Raw genomic sequence first — 19,072 nt, 5'->3', positions numbered from 1 at the left:
CATTCCACCTGGCCAAGTTCTGAAGATAATCAAAAGTTATGGGTTTGCTGCAAAAGTTAGGAAGAATAAAATTTATCCTGTTTTAAAATAGCTGTGCAAAGTAGTCAGCAAGTGTATTAGATCTGTGAGATCATGAATCCTACAGTATCACTGAGGTCTCATATTACATGCTGATCATACTTTTCTCCTTTATTATAGTTGCAGGTAAGACACAATCACGTTAACTTAATATTAAGAAGCAAGCAAAGGCCCAAATAATTCTCAGACCAGAGTGTGTCAGAGGGCAATTTCAATATATCTGGCAAAAAATAACATGATCAGATAAAGCACTCATGTTACACATCACCCAACTTAAGTTGAAGTTCATGGAAAATAAAATTAAAGTGTGTAGAATATGCAAACAATCTGACTGATTTGGTTTTGCACAGTCTGGATTGGTTTAAGCTACCCCATACAATTCTTCCGTCTTAAAGCTTAGGTGATTCTTGCTAGTTTCCCTATTTATAGAGAAAACAACTGGTATAGATCTTACTCCAATTCTATTTGTAAAATTCATATGTTGCTGCTACACCTGATAAAATAAGTTAATTGAAAGCACCATGTCACATCAACTCCGGTAACCACTTTAATCATGAACGAACGTGTATTTTGTATTTTAAGCAACTGGTAATTGACATTTCAGTGATCCATTTTTAATCCTATTGTATCAACATCTGTGCAACATTTGACATGTACATAAAGATTTATAAATGCATTTCTGCATATTCATTTTTGGTGCATTTTACAAGAAATATTCCCAAGATTATTTCCCATTAAAACATTAAGTTATAGGAAGCTCAAACCAAACATGCTTAAGATCAGTAAGTATATTGTAAACAATAAAACAGCATATTGTTACGAAGGACTCCCACAATCCAGCCAGATGGACTTGGAGATACACCATGTAACACTTATTTCCCAAATGGGTTGCTGAACTGAATAATGGCGTAGTGCCCACTGGTCATCCAGTCAGGATCAGAGCCTGCCAGCTGCTCACCTAGTCCGGGCTTTAAGCCAACCTGAACGTCAGCTTTTAGAGTCCGCAAGCTACACAGCGGTGCTGGCTGAAACCCACGCAGAACAGTTTCGAACGGAGCTGTGTAGCTCCACTTCCTGTCTCCTGTTAGCTTCCGATAATTCAAGTCTCCCTTAAAGAATATCAAGTTTGACTTCTGCAGTTCAGCATACAGATCATTTGCAACCAGGGACATATCACAAAACTCATGGGGGAGGGTCCAGAATGGGTGGTCCTGATAAATCCAAACACCTTTTGTCACATTCTTTTCCCATGCAACAGCGCACCTGGACATCTGTGGGTGGCTGGATGTCTTCATCTGCTTCAATGTCCAGTCAAAATCTTTCTTGGTTGTATCAGAAACAAACCAAGGTATGCTCTTCCCATGAAAGTGGACTTCATCAGTAAGTTGAGAGGTGATGAGAAAATCTGCCAGAACCAAATCAGCCACCAGTTCAAATCCAGAGTTGTCAAGGACAATATCTATTCGGGTGTGAGCTGTTTCTGAGGTTTTCTTTTTCTTATTATTAATGAGGTGGCTCCAAACAAATTCAAAGTCATCTATCAAAATGAAAGGCTTCAAAGATTCAAGAGCAGTCAATGGATTGAATTTCTGAGAGTTGGCCACACCAGCAGAAATAGAAAGGTCACATCTGTTTCCCCACAGTGCAACCTGGATTTAAGAGAAATCACAAACTATGAAGATTATCTTTTCACATCACAGGAAATTATAGTGTTGACACAGTAAACAGAATGATAACCAAAACCTCATTTTTCACATTAAGAAATGTTTACTCCTGAACAAAGATTATGAGAACATACATTCTTTTTGAGATGATCTCTGATTACAAGTATGGTACAACTTAAGAAAAACACTGGCAGGAGAATTTTTCATTAATATTGAATTTTCTAATCAGTTAATAGTTAGGAATAACTCATCTTGAATGGTGCAGGCCTTCTCCTAAACTTATAAACCATTAACTTGTAAATCATAGGGACTTCAAATGTATATTCCACCAGCTCAATCTTTTAAAAAAAAGCAATTGACATGGACTTTGGACACTTGGAAAGAGTATTTGTTGAAACATGTCCCCCTCTCCTAATGATAAAATTCGCAAGTGACACAAAAGCCAAGCATTCCATAGCTCAAAAACTCCAGAAATCCAACTATGTCAGAACTTCTTCTGTTTAATGGACTGTGCTTAAAAGCTTTTAAAGGATGCAAGTGAAAACTTTGAGGTGGGAATTTTCAATGCTCTACCTCAAAAGTTCTCTAGACTGTGTAAGGCACTATATTATTTAACAGAGGTGAGAGGGAGAAACTTAAAAGATTTATAGCTGTGATGCTCAACCTAATGTTGATAAATTACACAAGTCTATAATTAATAACAGATTGACTGAATACTTTGAAAAATTTCAACTGATCAGAGAAAACCAGCATGGACTGTAAAGGGCATGCTTAATGGACTTGATTACATTTTTTTTGAGTTAATTAATGAACAATTATGTTACTTACATTTCCAGAAGACATTGAATAAAATTCCTCCAAAGAGTCTGCTACATAAATTTGTAACTCATGGAATTGATGGTAAATGATAGTCTCCATGAAAAAACTGGCTGAGCAGGAAATAGAGATAATGGGCAGATACCCAAATTGATTGGATGTTACTGGTGATGCACTATAAGAAGTGTGCTGGTTTCACAATTAATCAAGGTTTTAAAAGCAATTGATTCAATTAAAATCCACATATCCAAATTTGCTAATGGCACAAGGATAGATGATATTATAAGCACTGTGGATTTACAAAATATATTAATTGATTAAATAAATGGGTAAAGGAATTTCAGTGTAAGCAACCGTGAGATCATCTACTTTGGATTTATGAAAAAACATTTTCAAAAAGGTGTAAAGCTCAAAATAGTGATGGTCCAAAGAGACTTAGGGGGAGCCAATCACAAAATTGTTGAAGTATGAACAGGTACAGAAAAAGAAACAAAACTACTAAAATAATACTGGCTTTTGTATTTTGAGGGCTGGAATACATGGTGATATAAACTATGTTACAACAGTAAAAGCCTTGGTAGACCACACTTGGTAAACTAAGAGCAGTTCCTGCCTCCACACCTTAGGATGGATATATTGGTTTTAGGCAGAGTGCAGAGTAGGGATAACAGAATTTGGACATGGACACCAAGTACTATTAGTATAAATTCTAAGTATTTCTAGCTTTTCCTGTTTTTGTTCTAGATTACAATACAGGAGCGTGATCTAATTGAAGTTTCCAAGATATTTAGGAGAACTGAAATATGGATAAAGAGAAAGCTCCTGTTATCTGACAATATAAAGTTCAATTCCAGAAACTTGGCTAGGGACCTTAGGAATAGGGGACATTGTTTATAAACTAGAGCCTGACTTTTCAGAATTGCAATTAAGAACATCTTCTACACAAAAGGATGAGAGAAGTTTGGAAATCTCTTATACAAACAGCAATTGTTAAATTTAAATATGATATTAATAAACCTCAGTAAACATATAAAAGGAACATGGGCAAAATTATACTTATGGAACTAGGGCATAGGTCAGCCATCTTATCATTATCAAGGAGAACAGGGTAAATTGCTCACTCTTGTTCCTTTGTTCTTATATTCAGATTTCTTATTTGCTGTTTTGTCCTATTTAAACCTTCTAGGCTGGGGTATCTATCAAAGCAGATAGATGCCAGAAGTGTGCATATTTAATACAGCAGTTTAAACAAAAAAAAGCTGACATTTTGTGTGGAAATTTCCTGTTATCTGACTATATAAAATTCAATCCAGAAATATTAGCAATGTGAATAATGGCCTGAGGGCTGATCTGCATTTGTCAAACTAGCAACAATTCTCTTATAAAATACAAAGTAGATTTTTAAATACAAACAGTATTAGACTTTTGGTGTAATGTGTTTTAATTGCTATTACTGAGAGTTCCACTTGTGAAATCTCCATTGCCCAAGTTATTGGGGCTTGGTGTCAATGTATTTATGTCAACTAAGTAAAATTTAGACTGGGGATGTTTTGTATTAAAATCATCCATTGGAAACAGAATGAAAATAAGGAAATACTCTAATATTTTTCCTTATTTTACTTTTCTCCTGTGGTACTGAACAACAGTCCCAGGGACAGGAGTCAAGGTGAAGTATAATTAACTATAAGATGATATTTTTTCACAGCCATGCAAAACTTTAATGATGTAACAGAAGTATTATTAAGGAAATGAGTATTTTTTTATGTTACCTGCAAGAGCCGCAGTAGCTCAGCTTTGAGTTGGGTTTCATTAAAGCCTTTTACTTTCTCATTTATTTCCTGTAGGTGGGTAGAGATAGCATTAATAGCTTGCTGTGACTCCAGGAAACCTTGGGTCTTTGCTTCATTAAATACATCAAAATCACATATGGGAGGACTGCAATGTAAAATGAGAAAATTAAATTAGTTCACAGACTTCCAAAAGTCTAAAGATTTCTTGGTATTTAACGTCACCAATGTATTGTTCATAGACAAACGTTAAAAAAAAACCTACGTTTACATTCAACTTTAACAAAAATAACATCTAAGGCAGTTCATAAAAAATAAGAAAAAATACTCAGCTCGAGGAGAATATATAGAACAGGTGGTTAAAAGTAAGGAAAAAGATTGTAAGCAGGATATTAAAGTAGGGGTGACAGGTATAGACTTAGAGAATATTTTCAGAACTCATAGTCTAGCAATTGAAAGATGCAGTGTTTAGTGATACAAAGAGGTGTGTGGGGGATGCAAAACGTACAAGAAAAGCAGAATTCTCAGGTGGCTGTAAAACTGAAGAAGATTTCAGGAAAAAAATCCTTAAAAAGGAACATTAACATGTGTGCATTCTGAACTGGAAGATTTGCGCTGGCATTGCTCAAAAAGTACCTCTCACATCCTCATTACGTTCCAAAGATATTTTCAAACAAGGAATTTTAAAGGATTTCATTAAAAATTGCCAATGCTACACAACAGGAAGCATGCACAAGAGGATGGAACGGACACCCCGGGAATATTGGAAAGATTGTAGAATGCACAAATCAACGATAGGTGAAATGTAAGGTTATTATGTACAGGCAGAAGAAAATCACACACACACACAGATTCAAAGTTAAAACATTAAAAAGAAACAAACAAATAAAATTATAAAAGAATATTGCAAATACACCACATACTGTACATCCATGCAGGGATATCAAAAAAGACAAGAGTGCATAAGGTGATTAAGGTGAGAGGAAGGAGTTTTAAAGGGGGATGTGAGGGGTAAGTCTTTTACACAGAGGGTGGTTGATATCTGGAATGAGCTGCCAGAGGAGGAGGTGGAATCATATATAATTATGGCATTTAAGTAGACACTTAAATAGGCAAGGCATAGAAAGATATGGTCCTAACATGGGTAAATGGGGTTTAGTGAAGATGGGCAAAATACGTCAGCATGGACACGGTGGGCCGAAGGGCCTGTTTCTGTGCTGTATGACTCTATGACAAGTTCATTCTACTAATATCTGTATTCTAGGGACAATTTTACCCAAGCAAAATCTATTACCCAATGAGCTTTGGAAGTTTTTTTAATTCCTTCACTCACTTGAGCTGCAGTGCTTCATGGATCCTACGGTACATGTAACACTCCATATACAACCAGGGCGCTTTAAACCAACTGGCATTTTCTTCAGAGCCCAGTCGAGCCTGTTGCTGTTTTAGGTATTTATTCCATTGGGGAACATCTGGTAATCCATCTGTAAGAGGTAGTGCTGGCTTGTCAGTTTGCAGCTCATTTCGTAACTTAGACATGAGACCGATGGCTCTTTTTTCTGCCTCAACACCTTCCTGAAAAAAAATCACAGTATCAGGTGCTTTCAGTTAAAACATTCACAGATTAGCACATTATTCTTTGCATGTGCATGTAGTTTTCTACAGCTAGATCAGCAAGTAATCATTTCTGAAACTGGCCCTGGTAGCTTCTGTGCATGATTTGCCCTTAGCTCAGTTGATGTTTGCCTGGCATCAGTCATACAGCTCACAGTGGCTATTTCCATAATCACTAAACTAAATTGGTGCATTAGTGCAACCTATGACCTTCATTTACTAAGCACAAAAAGGAAGCAGTGGAGATGGAAATGGTTCGGACAGGTATATTAGCAACATTTTATAGACATTTGGACAAGTACATGGATAGGAAAGATTTGAAGGGATATGGACCAAACACGGGCAAATGGGAATCTTGGTCAGCATGGACCAGTTGGGCAAAAGGGCCCATTTCTATGCTGTATGACTCTATGACTCCTCATTTGTCTCAAATGGCTGATCCCTTATCCTGGAACAATGCTCCTTAGTTGTACACACTCCCACTAAGGAAACAGCCTGCAGGCATCCACCCTGTCAAACCCTGTCAGTTTCAATAAAATTACTGCTTAAACCTACAGTGAGCATAGGTTTAAGAGGTAATTTTATTGAAACTGAGTGTAGACCCAGCCTGCTCAATTTCTCTTCAAAAGTTTACATTTCATCCCACGAATCAACGAGGTGAAATTTCTGTGTTACCTCTAATGCAACTATAACCTTCCTTTAGTATGGAGACCAAAACTCTGTGCACAGCTTGAAGTGTTGGTCTCACCAGCTCAAAACATCCTCGTTTTTACTCAATACCCTTTGCAATGACAATCTGTAAACTTTCCTGATTACTTGCTGTATCTTCATACTAGCCACTTTCAAATCAAGCATTCGGACATCCAGATAAATTTCTGCAATCTCACACCATTTAGATAATAATCTTTTCTTTATTTTTCGTATTTAAAAGTACAATTTCCAATGTTCTCACATTACAGTCCATTTGCCGGATCTTTGCACACTCACTTAACCTAACTATATCCCTTTGTTGACTCCTTGTGTTCTTTTTTTAATTTACTTTCCTACCTAGGTTTGGCTCATCAGCAACTTTAGCAACCATAACTTTGATATCTTTATAAGAGATAAGATACCTTTATTAGTCACATGTACATCGAAACACACAGTGATATGCATCTTTTTTGCGTAGAGTGTTCTGGGGGCAGCCCCCCAGTGTTGCCATGCTTCTGGTGCCAACGTAGCATGCCCACAACTTCCTAATCAGTACATCTTTGGAATGTGGGAGGAAACCGGACCACCCGGAGGAAACCCACGCAGACACGGGGAGAACGTACAAACTCCTTACAGACAGTGGCCGGAATTGAACCTGGGTCGCTGACGTTGTAATAGTTTTACGCTAACTGCTACACTACTGTGCCTGCCTTATCCAAGATCAGCCAAGTGAACACACACTCATTATGTTGTGCTAACCAGAAAAAGGCCTGTTGATGCCTACTCTGTTTCCAGTTAGTCAGCTAACTTGATCACCACAGCATGTTACTTCAAAAGATACCAATAATTTCATCAAACGTGAACCACTTTCAGAAAAACACATTGATGTTACCTGATTACCTTCAATTTTTCAAAATGAACATATTTAATAATAGCTTCTAACATTTTCCCCATGAGTGATCTTAAGCTAACTGGCCTGTAGTGAACTGCTTTCTGCCTCCTTCTGGTTTTTCATATAGGCGTTTTGCCATATTTGCTGTTTTCCAATTGAATGCCACATTCCCCAAATCCAAGGAAGTATCAAAAACTTAAACTAATGCATCAACATGGCCACTTCTTTTAAGGTACTAGGTTGAAGCCCTGGAGATGTTGGAGATGAATCCCTGAAATGTATGAGATAGATTTCTATATCAACAGGATAAGAAACAAACATAGTAACAGGCCATTTTAGATCTTGTACCATATAATGAGGAGACGTTAATCAATATTCTTAGAGTCATAGAATACTACAGCACAGATACAGGCCCGTTGGCCCATCTAGTCCATGCCGACCTCTAGTCCCATCTACCTGTACCCGGACCATATCCTTCCAAACCCCTCCCATCCATGTACCTATCCAAATCTCTCTTAAATGTAACAATTGAACCCGCATCTACCACTTCCGCTGGCAGTTCGTTCCACACTCGTGAAGAAGTTCCCCCTCAGATTCCCCTTATATATTTCACCTTTCACCCTAAACTTATGTCCTCTAGTTCTAGTCTCACCCAGCCTTCGGGGAAAAACCCTGTATGCATTCACCTTATCTATACCCTTCATAATTTTGTATACCTCTATAAGATCTCCCCTCATTCTCCTGCGCTCCAGGGAATAAAGTCTTAACTTATTCAACCTTTCCCTATAACTCAATTCCTCAAATCCCAGCAACATCCTTGTAAACCTTCTCTGCTCTTTCAAGCTTATTGATATCTTTCATGTCGTTAGGTGACCAGAACTGCATACTTTAAATTCGGCTCACCAACGTCTTGTACAACTTCAACATAACATTCCAACTCCTGTACTCAGTGCCATAAGCTCTCTTTATGACCCTAACTACCTGTGACGCCACCTGTACCTGTATTCCCAGGTCCCTTTATTTTACCGCACACCTCAGAGCCCTACGTTTCACTGTGCAAGTCTTACCCTGGTTTGTCCTCCCAAAGTGTAACACCTCACACTTGTCTGCATTAAATTCTATCTGCCGTTTTCCAGTCCATTTTCCTAGCTGGTCAAGATCATGCTGGAAGGTTTGATAGCCTTCCTTGCTGTCCACTACGCCCCCAATCTTGGTGTCATCTGCAAATATATTTTAAATTTTTTATATTTTATTTACAGCGTGGTAACAGGCCCTTTTGGCCCAACGAGTCCACGCCGTCCATTTTTTAATCCCAATTAACCTACCCATACGTCTTTGCAATGTGGGAGGAAACCGGAGCACCCGGAGGAAACTCACGCAGCCATGGGAGAACGTACAAACTCCTTACAGACAGCGACAGGAATCGAACCCTGATCACTGGCGCTGTAATAATGTCGCGCTAACCGCTACGCTACCATGCCGCCCAAATCTTTTGTTTGCTGATCCAGTTTGCCACATTATCATCTGAATCATTAATATAGATAATAAACAACAATGGACCCAGCACCAATCCCTGCAGCACACCACTAGTCATAGGCCTCCAGTCAGAGAGGCAACCACCTACTACAACTCTCCAGTTTCTCCTGTTGTTGTAATGGGACTACTAAAACTGCAGAAAAGGGTGTGACAATTGTCAGGCAATGATTAGCAAGTAAAAGACACATATTGTAACAAATACACATTCCATTAAAAAAAAAGCACCAAAGGAAAAGTGCTCCAACCATGAATTACAGGAGAATTCAGGGATACTATTAACTGTAAAGAAAGGGCTTTTAAAGTTGCCAGAAAAAAGCAGCAAACTTAAGGATTGGGACCCTTAGAGTTCAGGAAAAGACTAACAAGAAATCAATAAAGAGGGAAATTGAATATGAGAGCAAACTAGCAAGAACATATGAACCATTGGTAAGACTGCCAAAGGAATTTAAAAAGGTAAAAACTAGTGGGAGAAAATACACTAGGAGAATTTAAATTGGAGAAGGGCATAAAAATTTGAAAAAGTATTTTGTGATTGTCTGTATAGAAGAAGACATAAAATAGCCGTCAGAAATGCTTCAGAACAAAGGTTATAGCAAGAATGAACAACTGAAGGAAATTGGTATTAGTTAAAAAAAAGCACTAGACAAGTTGGTGAGACTGAATGCTAATAAATTCCGATGACCTACATCACAGAGTTTTGAAAGAGATGGCTACAGAGATAATCTTTCAAAATTCAATTCATCTTGGATTTGTGCCTGTGGATTGTAAACATGATTGCACTATTGGAGAGAGGAGGGAGAGAGAAAACAGAGGACTATGGATCTGTTAACCTAACATCAGTAGAAGAAAATGCCAATCTCTACAATGATGTATACAGTAACAAAGCACCTTGAAAAGGATAATAGAATTAAAGAGTCAGCATTGACTTATGAAGGAAAGATCATGCTTGGCTAATCCATTGGAATGTGACCTGAAAAACAGAAAGTGCACGTGGTGTATTTAGATTTCAGAAGGATTTTGATAGGGTTGGAGCACATGACCTTGTGGATAGTAAAATGGCATGAGAGTTGGTTAATGGACAGAAAGCAAAAAGTAGGAATAAATGGATCCTTCTCAGGTTGGCAGCCTGTGACTACTGGGTACCACAGGGGTCAATGCTTAAGCCCCATTATTCACAATCTACATGAATGATTTAGTTGAGGAGACCAAATATAATAATTCCAGGTTTGTTGATGACAACAAACTAAGTGGGATTTTGAGTATACAATAGATGCAATGAGGTTTCAAGGGAATATACACAAAATGAGCGAGTGAGCAACTCGGATGAAAATGGGGAAAAATATAAGGTTATCCACTTTGGTAGAAAAATCAAAAATGCTGAGTATTTGTTCAATGGCGAGATTGGGAATTGAAAGAAGTCTTAGTATGAGAGTAAAGCTGTCTTACTACAAAAATGAAGGGCCTTTGTCAGGCCACACTTGGAGTACTGTGTAAAATTTTGGTATCCTTACCTAAAAAAAATACTTGCTATTGAGGGTGTGCAACTAAAATTCATCAGACTGGGATGGCTGAAGATGTGCAGAAATTTCTTCACTCAGAGGGTGGTAATAATTGGAGTTCTCTACACCGAAGGCTCCATCATTAATTACATTCAAAACTAAGGAAGATTTCTGGACATTAGAGTAATCAATGGAGATGGGGAGATATGAAAGTGGTGTTTAAAATAGAACATAAATCATGATCTGGTTAAATGGTGGTGCAGACTCAAGTGTCTGAAAGGCCTGTTCTCATTCTTATTTCTTATGTTCTTATTCAACTTCACTATGACTATACAACAGCAGCATCATTCCCTCCCTTATGAATTTCAATCCCCTTGAGATCAAGTGAACATTTCACTGACTCTTTAGGTTTTTTGTACCTGTATACTAATTCTTATTGAGTTCTGAACTCATAAATGTACATTTTCAATGTACATAGACTTTCAGAAATGTCTCAGTTTCAAAGTTTTCATTCTTACTGTCAAACCCTTCCATGTCTTGTCCCTTTCAATCTCTGTAATCTCCTCCACACTTATAAACCTTGTATATTTACAGGTTTTGAATTCGGGCCACTTCAGCATCCCCGTATTGCTCCACCCTCGGTGGTTATAACATCAACTGGCAAGGTCCTAAACACCTCTGCCTTTTTTTGTCCTTAAAGAATCTTCTTAAGTCTACTTCACTGGCCAAGTTTTATTTTATCTGTTCTGATATCTCCTTCCATCTTGATTACATCTTGCTTTTTAATGCTCCTATGAAAGCCTGGTTAAATTCTGCTTGAAAATACTCCGGTGAGATACTTGAAATGTTCAGATAAGTTAAAGGATGCTATAGGCTTTTTTTTGGCTTACTTTATGGAGAAAGGAATAGAGCATTATATTAGGATGGAAAAGGCAAATAGAAAGTTTCACATGTCGAGTATAAACACCAACATGCAATGTGCTGTAGCGTTATGTAACCTCTTTATGCAATATTATAAAATATGCTAAATTCTGCAAGCTCATCTCAAAAACATTGCAACCTAAAAGGTTATCATGGGATCAAAGGAGGAAGCCATTCTGCCCTTTGAGTCAGCACCAATTGTCCACTCATTTTTCTGCTAACGATAAAATTTCTCCAAATAAATTTCAAATTACCTTTAGAAAGTTACGTTCAAATCTTCTACCTCCACTTTTCCAAACAACACCTGCCAGAACATAACAAATTGCTGCGAAAAAAACATCCTAATCTCCAGCCTTGATTTAATGCAACTAATTTTAAATCTTTTTCTTCTAGTTACTGATTCACCCTCCACCAGAAACAGCTTGTCCCTTTCTATGAAACAAAAACCTTCATAATTAAGTCTCTCTGTAGACTTCTCTGCAGTCTTCCTCTCCTTCCTCATTCCTCAAGGAGGATAATTGCAGCTTCTCTAATCCATCTACATGACTGTAGTACCTCACCTTTATTACCATTCTGGCAAATTTCTGCTGCACTCTCCCCAAAATTACATCTGAACTAATGAAGTTGCATTTTGAACTCCACATCTGCCATTTTCAACTCACCTGTCCATGTTGTGCAAAAAATGTATCCGTATGCCGATGCACTGTATCAATGGCCTTAGTGAGTATCTGTGGCAACCTATCTTTAATTGTTAAGTATGCAAAAGACCTGAAAAGAAAAGGACTGTATGTTAGCATGATTTTTTTAAGAAGTAATATAGCCCACCCTTTAGTACAAGGATAGGATTTGCAGATAAGGCCTCCTGGAATCTTAACATGCCTGGCAAATCATTCAAATAATTGAAGTGTTACTTTACTGACAAATCAGGTGGCACTTTGGGATGATGGGGTAGCCATATGATGGTAAACTGCAGGCATGGAATCCATTTATACAATGTATCACTACATCACTGCATACAAGTGTACAACAGGGAACACCCAAGGTGCAAACCAGGAATGGCATAAGATCAGAACATGAGATTCTGTCTACTGTACAGGCTGTCCCTGGGTTACAAACACCAGACTTATGGACACCCCTGCATATGAATGAGCTCCCATAATATTATTAAATTCAAAAGTCTGACTTATGTACATAAGTTTGCAGAACTAGTTTCCTCACTCTCTCTACTTTAACAAATTGTTCTTTCATATCAATCTTATGTTCTTTTGATGCCATTCATTACAATACTGTGGAGGTATGGTTACGATATAAAGTGATATTTGTGTATTTTCCAATTTATGGACAAATTCAACTTATGGATGTCTGTAGAAACAGAACCTGTTCATTACCTGGGGATGGCCTGTATACAAAACAGCTAGCAACAATACCGAGATCACAATGAAAATCCAGCACAAAATGGAGTAAACTCCTCTCCCATCGTCACCACTGCCCCGCTGCAAGCTGTATGGGAAATTTATAAAATTAATTTGTGCAGTTTCACAGAAGTAAACCTATTTCAGTAAGAGCAGGCAATGTCATTCAGAGAGACTATGGAATAACTTATATATGGAATGGTACCATAGGGACTGAGTTACAGTTGAATTCTGCTTTGAGAACGTTAGGAGGTAGTGGCCTGAACTGAGAAGAATTCATTCCCCAACACTGGCATCTGCCATCTTGTTGAACAGTTTTTTTCATTAATTGCTCTCCAATTTTATTCCACTTGGCTTTCTAAACCCACTTAGTATACTCAAAGTACACTCAATGTTATATTTATGCATCTTGCTATGCCATTTGACACAGGTTTATTTTTTGGTTCACAAATTGTTTCAAATCATCAATGCTAACACAGATGGTAGATTCAGCAGTATTCCAGGTGGTCAGTTTGAGTATCTTGTTTGTGCGTGGCTATAGTCCACAGATGTTCCACAGAACATCAGGAAGGGGCTGCATTCGGTAAACAGTTCATTCACTGGTAACACAGTTGCCTCTAAATGAGAAGATTATAGTTCAAGTCTCAATCTGGAGAGTTGAGCACACAACCTCCACTGATGCTTCTGAACAATGCTGAAGGGATGCTTGAATATAAGAATCAGGGGCTGGAATAGACCATCTGGCCTTTCAAGTCTGTTACTTCATTCATCAAGATCATGGCTGTTTTCTATCTCAGTTCCACTTTCCAAATCTATCCCCATATCCCTTGATCTGTAGAGTATCCAGAACCCAATTGATCTGTTTTGAATAGACTCAATGACTGTGCCAGGAAGGAAAATTCCAAAGATTAACCACCTCCACATGAAAGAATTTCTCCTTATCTCAGTTCTAAATGCCTACTCCCCTAATTCTGGGACTGTGGTCCCTGGTTCTAAACTCCTCAACCAGAGGAAACATCTCCCTGCATCCAGCCTCTAAAAATGCTAAGAATCATTTCGATAATTTGTATACTTCTAAATTCTAAAGATTGCAGGTCTATTTGTTTCAATCTCTTCTCATATGACAACCCACCATCCCAAGAACCAGTCTGGTAAATCTTTGCTGCACTCCCTTTCTATCAAATATACAGTGTTTTAGGTAAGGAGACCAAAATGTGGAAGTCAGTCTGCGCTGTAATAAAGTAGACAACAGCGGAACCAAGGAGCATACAATAAGTGCTTTATTATTTAACGCTAGCGGGAGTGAGGGATAAAGAGTAAGAGTAAACAGTGTAACCCGAGCTCTGTACTGATCCCCACTCAAAGAGTTACATGTTTGTGTCCCTCCTTTTATACTTAATCTAAAGATGCCTATGTGTGGAGTTGCACATACTTGGGCAGTTGCTTACAGCAAACTTTAGCAAAACAAGATATGCCTTAAGCACTTCTTTGTTTCACCCAAGCACCTGCACATCTTGCAGTCACAACTATCGTTATGCCATGGTTGAAGCAATAACAGCTGTACATTATTAACCCTTACATTTCCAGTTACTTTTACAAAAACTGTAAACAGTACTCCAGGTGGAGTCTTATCACGGCCTCATATAACTGCAAGACATCTTTATTCCTATAGTTAAACGCTCTTGTAATAAAAGCCAAGATATCATTTCCTAATAATTTGCTGCTCCTGCATGTTCGCTTTCAGTGATTTGTGTACAAAGACAGTTAGGTCACCACTCTGTCACCAGAATTATAATTTTTTTTTCAATATGCAAGGCTTGCATTTAAAAATATAGGAAGGTGGGAACAACACCTCATTTTCTGACTGGGCACATTACAACTTGCTGGGGTCAACATTGAATTTAACTGTTTCAAATAACCAATTTCTACAGAATTGGCCAGTTCTGACAAAAGGTCACTTAACCGATTTGTTAATTCTGTTTCTCTCTCCATAGTTCTTGTCTGAAGTGATGAATAGTTCCAGCACTTCTTGTTTTTATTTCATATTATGAAATGCCAGCTACTCTCATTTGGCATCATTCATGCCTCAGACTTAGAAGATTGCCCCAGTGCAGAAATTTCAACATTTCAGAATGGAATTAAGGGAGTACCACATGTTTGGAAGTACCATCTTTGATATCTGATAAAAGACAGCAGTTCAGCAAGGTATAATTACAGGATTCCTCTTAATGGCTTGAAAAGCATTTTTCTCTGAATCAAGAGTAAAAACAAATTAGTTTCCTCTTGCAAGCTATTTACATAACAAATGCTGCACTTTAAGCAGTATTTATTGCATAGATTGATTCCAAGTTCAGAGTGATGCCATAAAGTACCAACTAAAATGTTAAAATCTCAGTATTTCACTTAAAAAGCTAATACCCAATTAATTAACCTGCAAATATTACTCTGCATATTGATAAAATAAACCTGTGCTAGAATTAGTTTAACTTGCTAGATACATATTTCAGCAAATAGTGCTAAACTAATAATGCAACCCAAAGGAAATATTTTGTAAGCAATAACGCAATTTTCATTTTGATTTCTCATGACAAAGTTGCATCTTTCAGACAAGGGTCTATAAAACCTACAGTGGTTGAATATTTTTTATCAACCTAAAACTACTTTTTTGAATAACTTCCAATGGAGAAAAAAATTATTAAAAATTAGGGTTAGACTTCTTTGTATTCATAGTTAATGGAGGAAAAATAGTTTTGGTGCGTAGTTGTTTTTATTCACAAAACTGCATGTAGCAAAGCATTCTAAAATGGCAGAAGATTACTAAAAAGTTGTTTTTACTCTACCCTTTATATCTGTGGTAATAGAGTAACTTATTCAATACATAATAAAACGACAAAGACTACCAATAAAAGAAGTTGCATTTGTAACTTGGTCAGTCTGGAAAATGAGAGAATATAAATTTATAGGAATCATATGATGACATATGGTTGTGTGAACACTGTGGGAACATAATCCCACAAAGTATGATAATGGATGTCATAAATTTTCTTAGTAACTGACAAAAAAGCAACCAGATCCAACACTACCTCCCATAGTGATGGACACTTTCCAAGAATTCCACCTACATATCTTTCTTCAAAAGTAAATATTTTCTCCTTATACTCTTTCTTTCCTCAGATGACTTTAGGAGCTCACTTTAATACAATTGGCACCAAAAGCAGCCCAGCTGAAGTTTTAACAGGGAACAAAATCCTTTAATTTATTCTTAATAATTTAAGAATCATTATTAACATTCTGGAGATGAATATAGCCATCATTTCAAGGCTATCAGAGCTAGAGGGATGAGAACATCCCTGCTCACTTGTAACTTGATATCATTATCACAGGAAACACAATAAACAACAGAATCACTTTTGACATTCTCATGGTATCAGTTCTTATGATAACACTAAAGGGCAATATTAGTGTTGGGATAATAATGGCAGCTCATATATCATCATCACAAAGGAAAAGAAGAAAAATGATGAAGGGAGTGCAATGGACTTGGCTTACATGGACTTCAGTAAGGCTTTTGACAAGGTTCCACATGGTAGGCTATTCCACAAGATTAATTCACAAGGAATCTAAGGCATCTTGCATCCAAAATTGGCCTGGAGATAGGAGGCAGAGGGTTGTGGTGAATGGGTGATTTTCTGACTGGAAGTTTGTGACAAATAGTGTACCACAGTGACGGATGTTGGGACCTTTGTTGTTTGTAATATATATAAGACTTGGATGAGAATATAGGTGATCTAATTAGTAACTTTACATATGACATGAAAATTGATGGCATTGTGGATAGCAAAGAAGGTTACAGTAGGACATAGATCAGTTGGGCAGAGCAGTGGCAGATGGAATTTAATACAGACAAGCATGAGGTAAGGCACTTCAAAAAGTATAGAGTAAATATCAAGGACCTTAGGTGCAAGTCCATAGCTCACTAAAAGTTGTGACACAGGTGCATAGGGTTGTGAAGTAGACATTTGGTATGCTTGCCTTCATAGGCCAAGGAATTGAGAATGAGAGTTGGGACATCATTTGCACTTGTAGAAAACATTGGTTAGACCTCATTTTGAGTACTACATACAGTTCTGGTCATCACACAACAGGAAGGATGTGACAGCGACAGAGAGTGCAGAAAATATTCACCAGGGTGTTGCCTGGAATGAAGGGCTGCAGTCAAAACGAGAGGTTAGATAGACTGTGCTTATTGCCAACTGGAACATAGGAGGCTGAGGGGAGACCTTATAGAGGTTTATAAAATTATGAGGGGCATAGATAGGATAGGTAGTCAGAATCTATTTCCCAGGCAGGGGAGTCTAGAACGAGGGAGCAAAGGTTTAAGGTGAGAGGGGAGAAATTTAAAGGAGATCTAAGATGTAAGTTTTTCACACAGAGGATGGTGGTTATCTGGAACAAGTTGCCAAAGGAAGTGGTAGAGGCAAAAACAATTACAACGTTTAAAAGGCATTTGGACAGGTACTTAGATAGGAAAGGCGTGGAGGAAGATGGGCCTTATGCAGGCAAATGAGATTAGCACAGACAGGCGTCATAGTTCGCTTTGATAAGGTGGGCCAAAACGACCTGATTCTGTGCTATAAAATTCTATGATTCAATCATCACACTTTGGCTTTTATAAAAACAAGCATGTTAGAAGCAATAGGGTATGACCACATGTAAATATGAAGGTGACAGACGTCAAGTGACGACCTCTGTGAGCAGATTTTCTAATGCTACTACAAGCTCAAAGCTCTTCTTCTTCAGCAGCTTCTTGGGATTGGGGATGATAGTGCAAAGTGAATACTAGGAGACAACACTGTAAGGAAATTACTGAATAAAGATGGGCAAGGCTGAGAGAATTTCAAGGTCAATAGAAAGATCTGCAAAGTTTCACTTCTAGGAGCTGGTGCTTTTATTTTTGCCAATTTCAGTTGTAGAAATCATGAGAAGTTTTAAAATAACAGTATGTCAATTATTTAAATACTGGTTAACCATATGTACAAACTCTGGAAAGGTGAATTAATTTGGGAGACCAAATTATCCTCAACAACAACACTAGAAAATGAATGATAAGGCCTCATGAAATATTAATAAGCACACTGATCTCAGTGTACTAGTCCATGCACAGGTAGATAAGATGGTGAAGAGGTTATATGGGATATTCACCTTCATTAACTAAAACCACAGAATACAAGAGCAGCAGGGAGGTTATGGTATCTTTATTAAACATTGGCCATAACTGGAATATCGTGTGCAGTTTCTGCACTACACTACAGGAAGGACATTGGTGCACTGGAGAGGATGCAGAGGACATTCACTTTTGAAGAGCTTAGATAGATAGTGAGAACCTCTTCCGCATAGCAGAATGCCTAAAATCAGATAGCATTACTTAAGAAACACGAGAAAGGCTGCAGATGCTGGAAATCTGGAGCAACACACAAGATGCTGGAGAAAAGGGTTAGGAGGGGATCTGAAGATTTTCTTTTTAACCAAAGGGTGTTTGGAATCTGCAAAGCACTACCTGAGAGGGCAGCGAACACAAAGTTTCTCATAACATTTAAGTACAAGCACTCAATCACCTCGGCATATAAATCTGCGGACCAAGTGGTGGTAAACAGGATTAGTATAAGCAGATCCTTGATGGTCAGCATGGACATGCTGGGTCGTGTCTTTCTGTGCTGTGTGACTATAGAGAGTAAGCTGCTGTATAAAGGTAATTTTCCTTTGAAAGTGTGCGGAAACCTTTTTTATTAAATCTGGGTCGATAACATCGCGCTGGTGGCGAAGAAAAAGGCGCAATTGGTAACGTTTTCAGCGGCTGCAGCACCGCTCGCTGCCAGCTGAAGCAGCGCGCATGCTCAGTGCAGCGCGGCTCGGTCGCTCTGCCCGGGACAAGCGGGGTGCATGCGCGGATACCCCGCCTGCTCTCCCTCAACTACACACCCAGTGTACTTTCCCGAAAGTGAGTCCGGTACCTCCGACCGGACCTCTTCCTCCTCCTCCTCCTCCTCCTCCTCCTCTTTTTCCGCCGAGGCCGTTTCCGTCATCATTCGCCGCATCGCCATCTTCGTCTCTACGAGCCGGGTGGGGTGGGCGGGGCTAAGGGGCGGAAGTGACGTCTCCGATC

At 38.3% G+C, this 19,072-nt stretch overlaps 1 protein-coding gene across 3 annotated transcripts; it reads right to left on the bottom strand.

Moving 5' to 3' along the window:
• Positions 1-212: 212 nt before the first annotated feature.
• On the bottom strand, positions 213-19,064 carry armt1 (acidic residue methyltransferase 1). Of its 3 annotated transcripts, XM_052012398.1 has the most exons (6): positions 18,921-19,037; positions 12,886-12,997; positions 12,160-12,265; positions 5,679-5,920; positions 4,328-4,493; positions 213-1,727 (listed from the first exon to the last, which is right to left on the bottom strand). In XM_052012398.1, exons 4-6 carry the CDS (start codon positions 5,882-5,884, stop codon positions 951-953), a joined length of 1,149 nt encoding a protein of 382 aa, XP_051868358.1. In that variant the 5' UTR covers positions 5,885-5,920; positions 12,160-12,265; positions 12,886-12,997; positions 18,921-19,037; the 3' UTR covers positions 213-950. The 3 variants fall into 3 exon arrangements, with proteins under 3 accessions (XP_051868358.1, XP_051868356.1, XP_051868359.1); XM_052012396.1 differs by lacking the exon at positions 12,886-12,997 and having other exon boundaries at positions 18,889-19,064; XM_052012399.1 differs by lacking the exon at positions 12,886-12,997 and having other exon boundaries at positions 18,921-19,032.
• Positions 19,065-19,072: the final 8 nt, after the last annotated feature.

This window comes from Pristis pectinata, chromosome 3 (assembly GCF_009764475.1).
Source record: "Pristis pectinata isolate sPriPec2 chromosome 3, sPriPec2.1.pri, whole genome shotgun sequence".
Lineage (NCBI taxonomy): Eukaryota > Metazoa > Chordata > Chondrichthyes > Rhinopristiformes > Pristidae > Pristis > Pristis pectinata.
The sequence above is the reverse complement of the archived record's forward strand: the minus strand, read 5'-3'. Positions and strand labels throughout refer to the sequence as shown.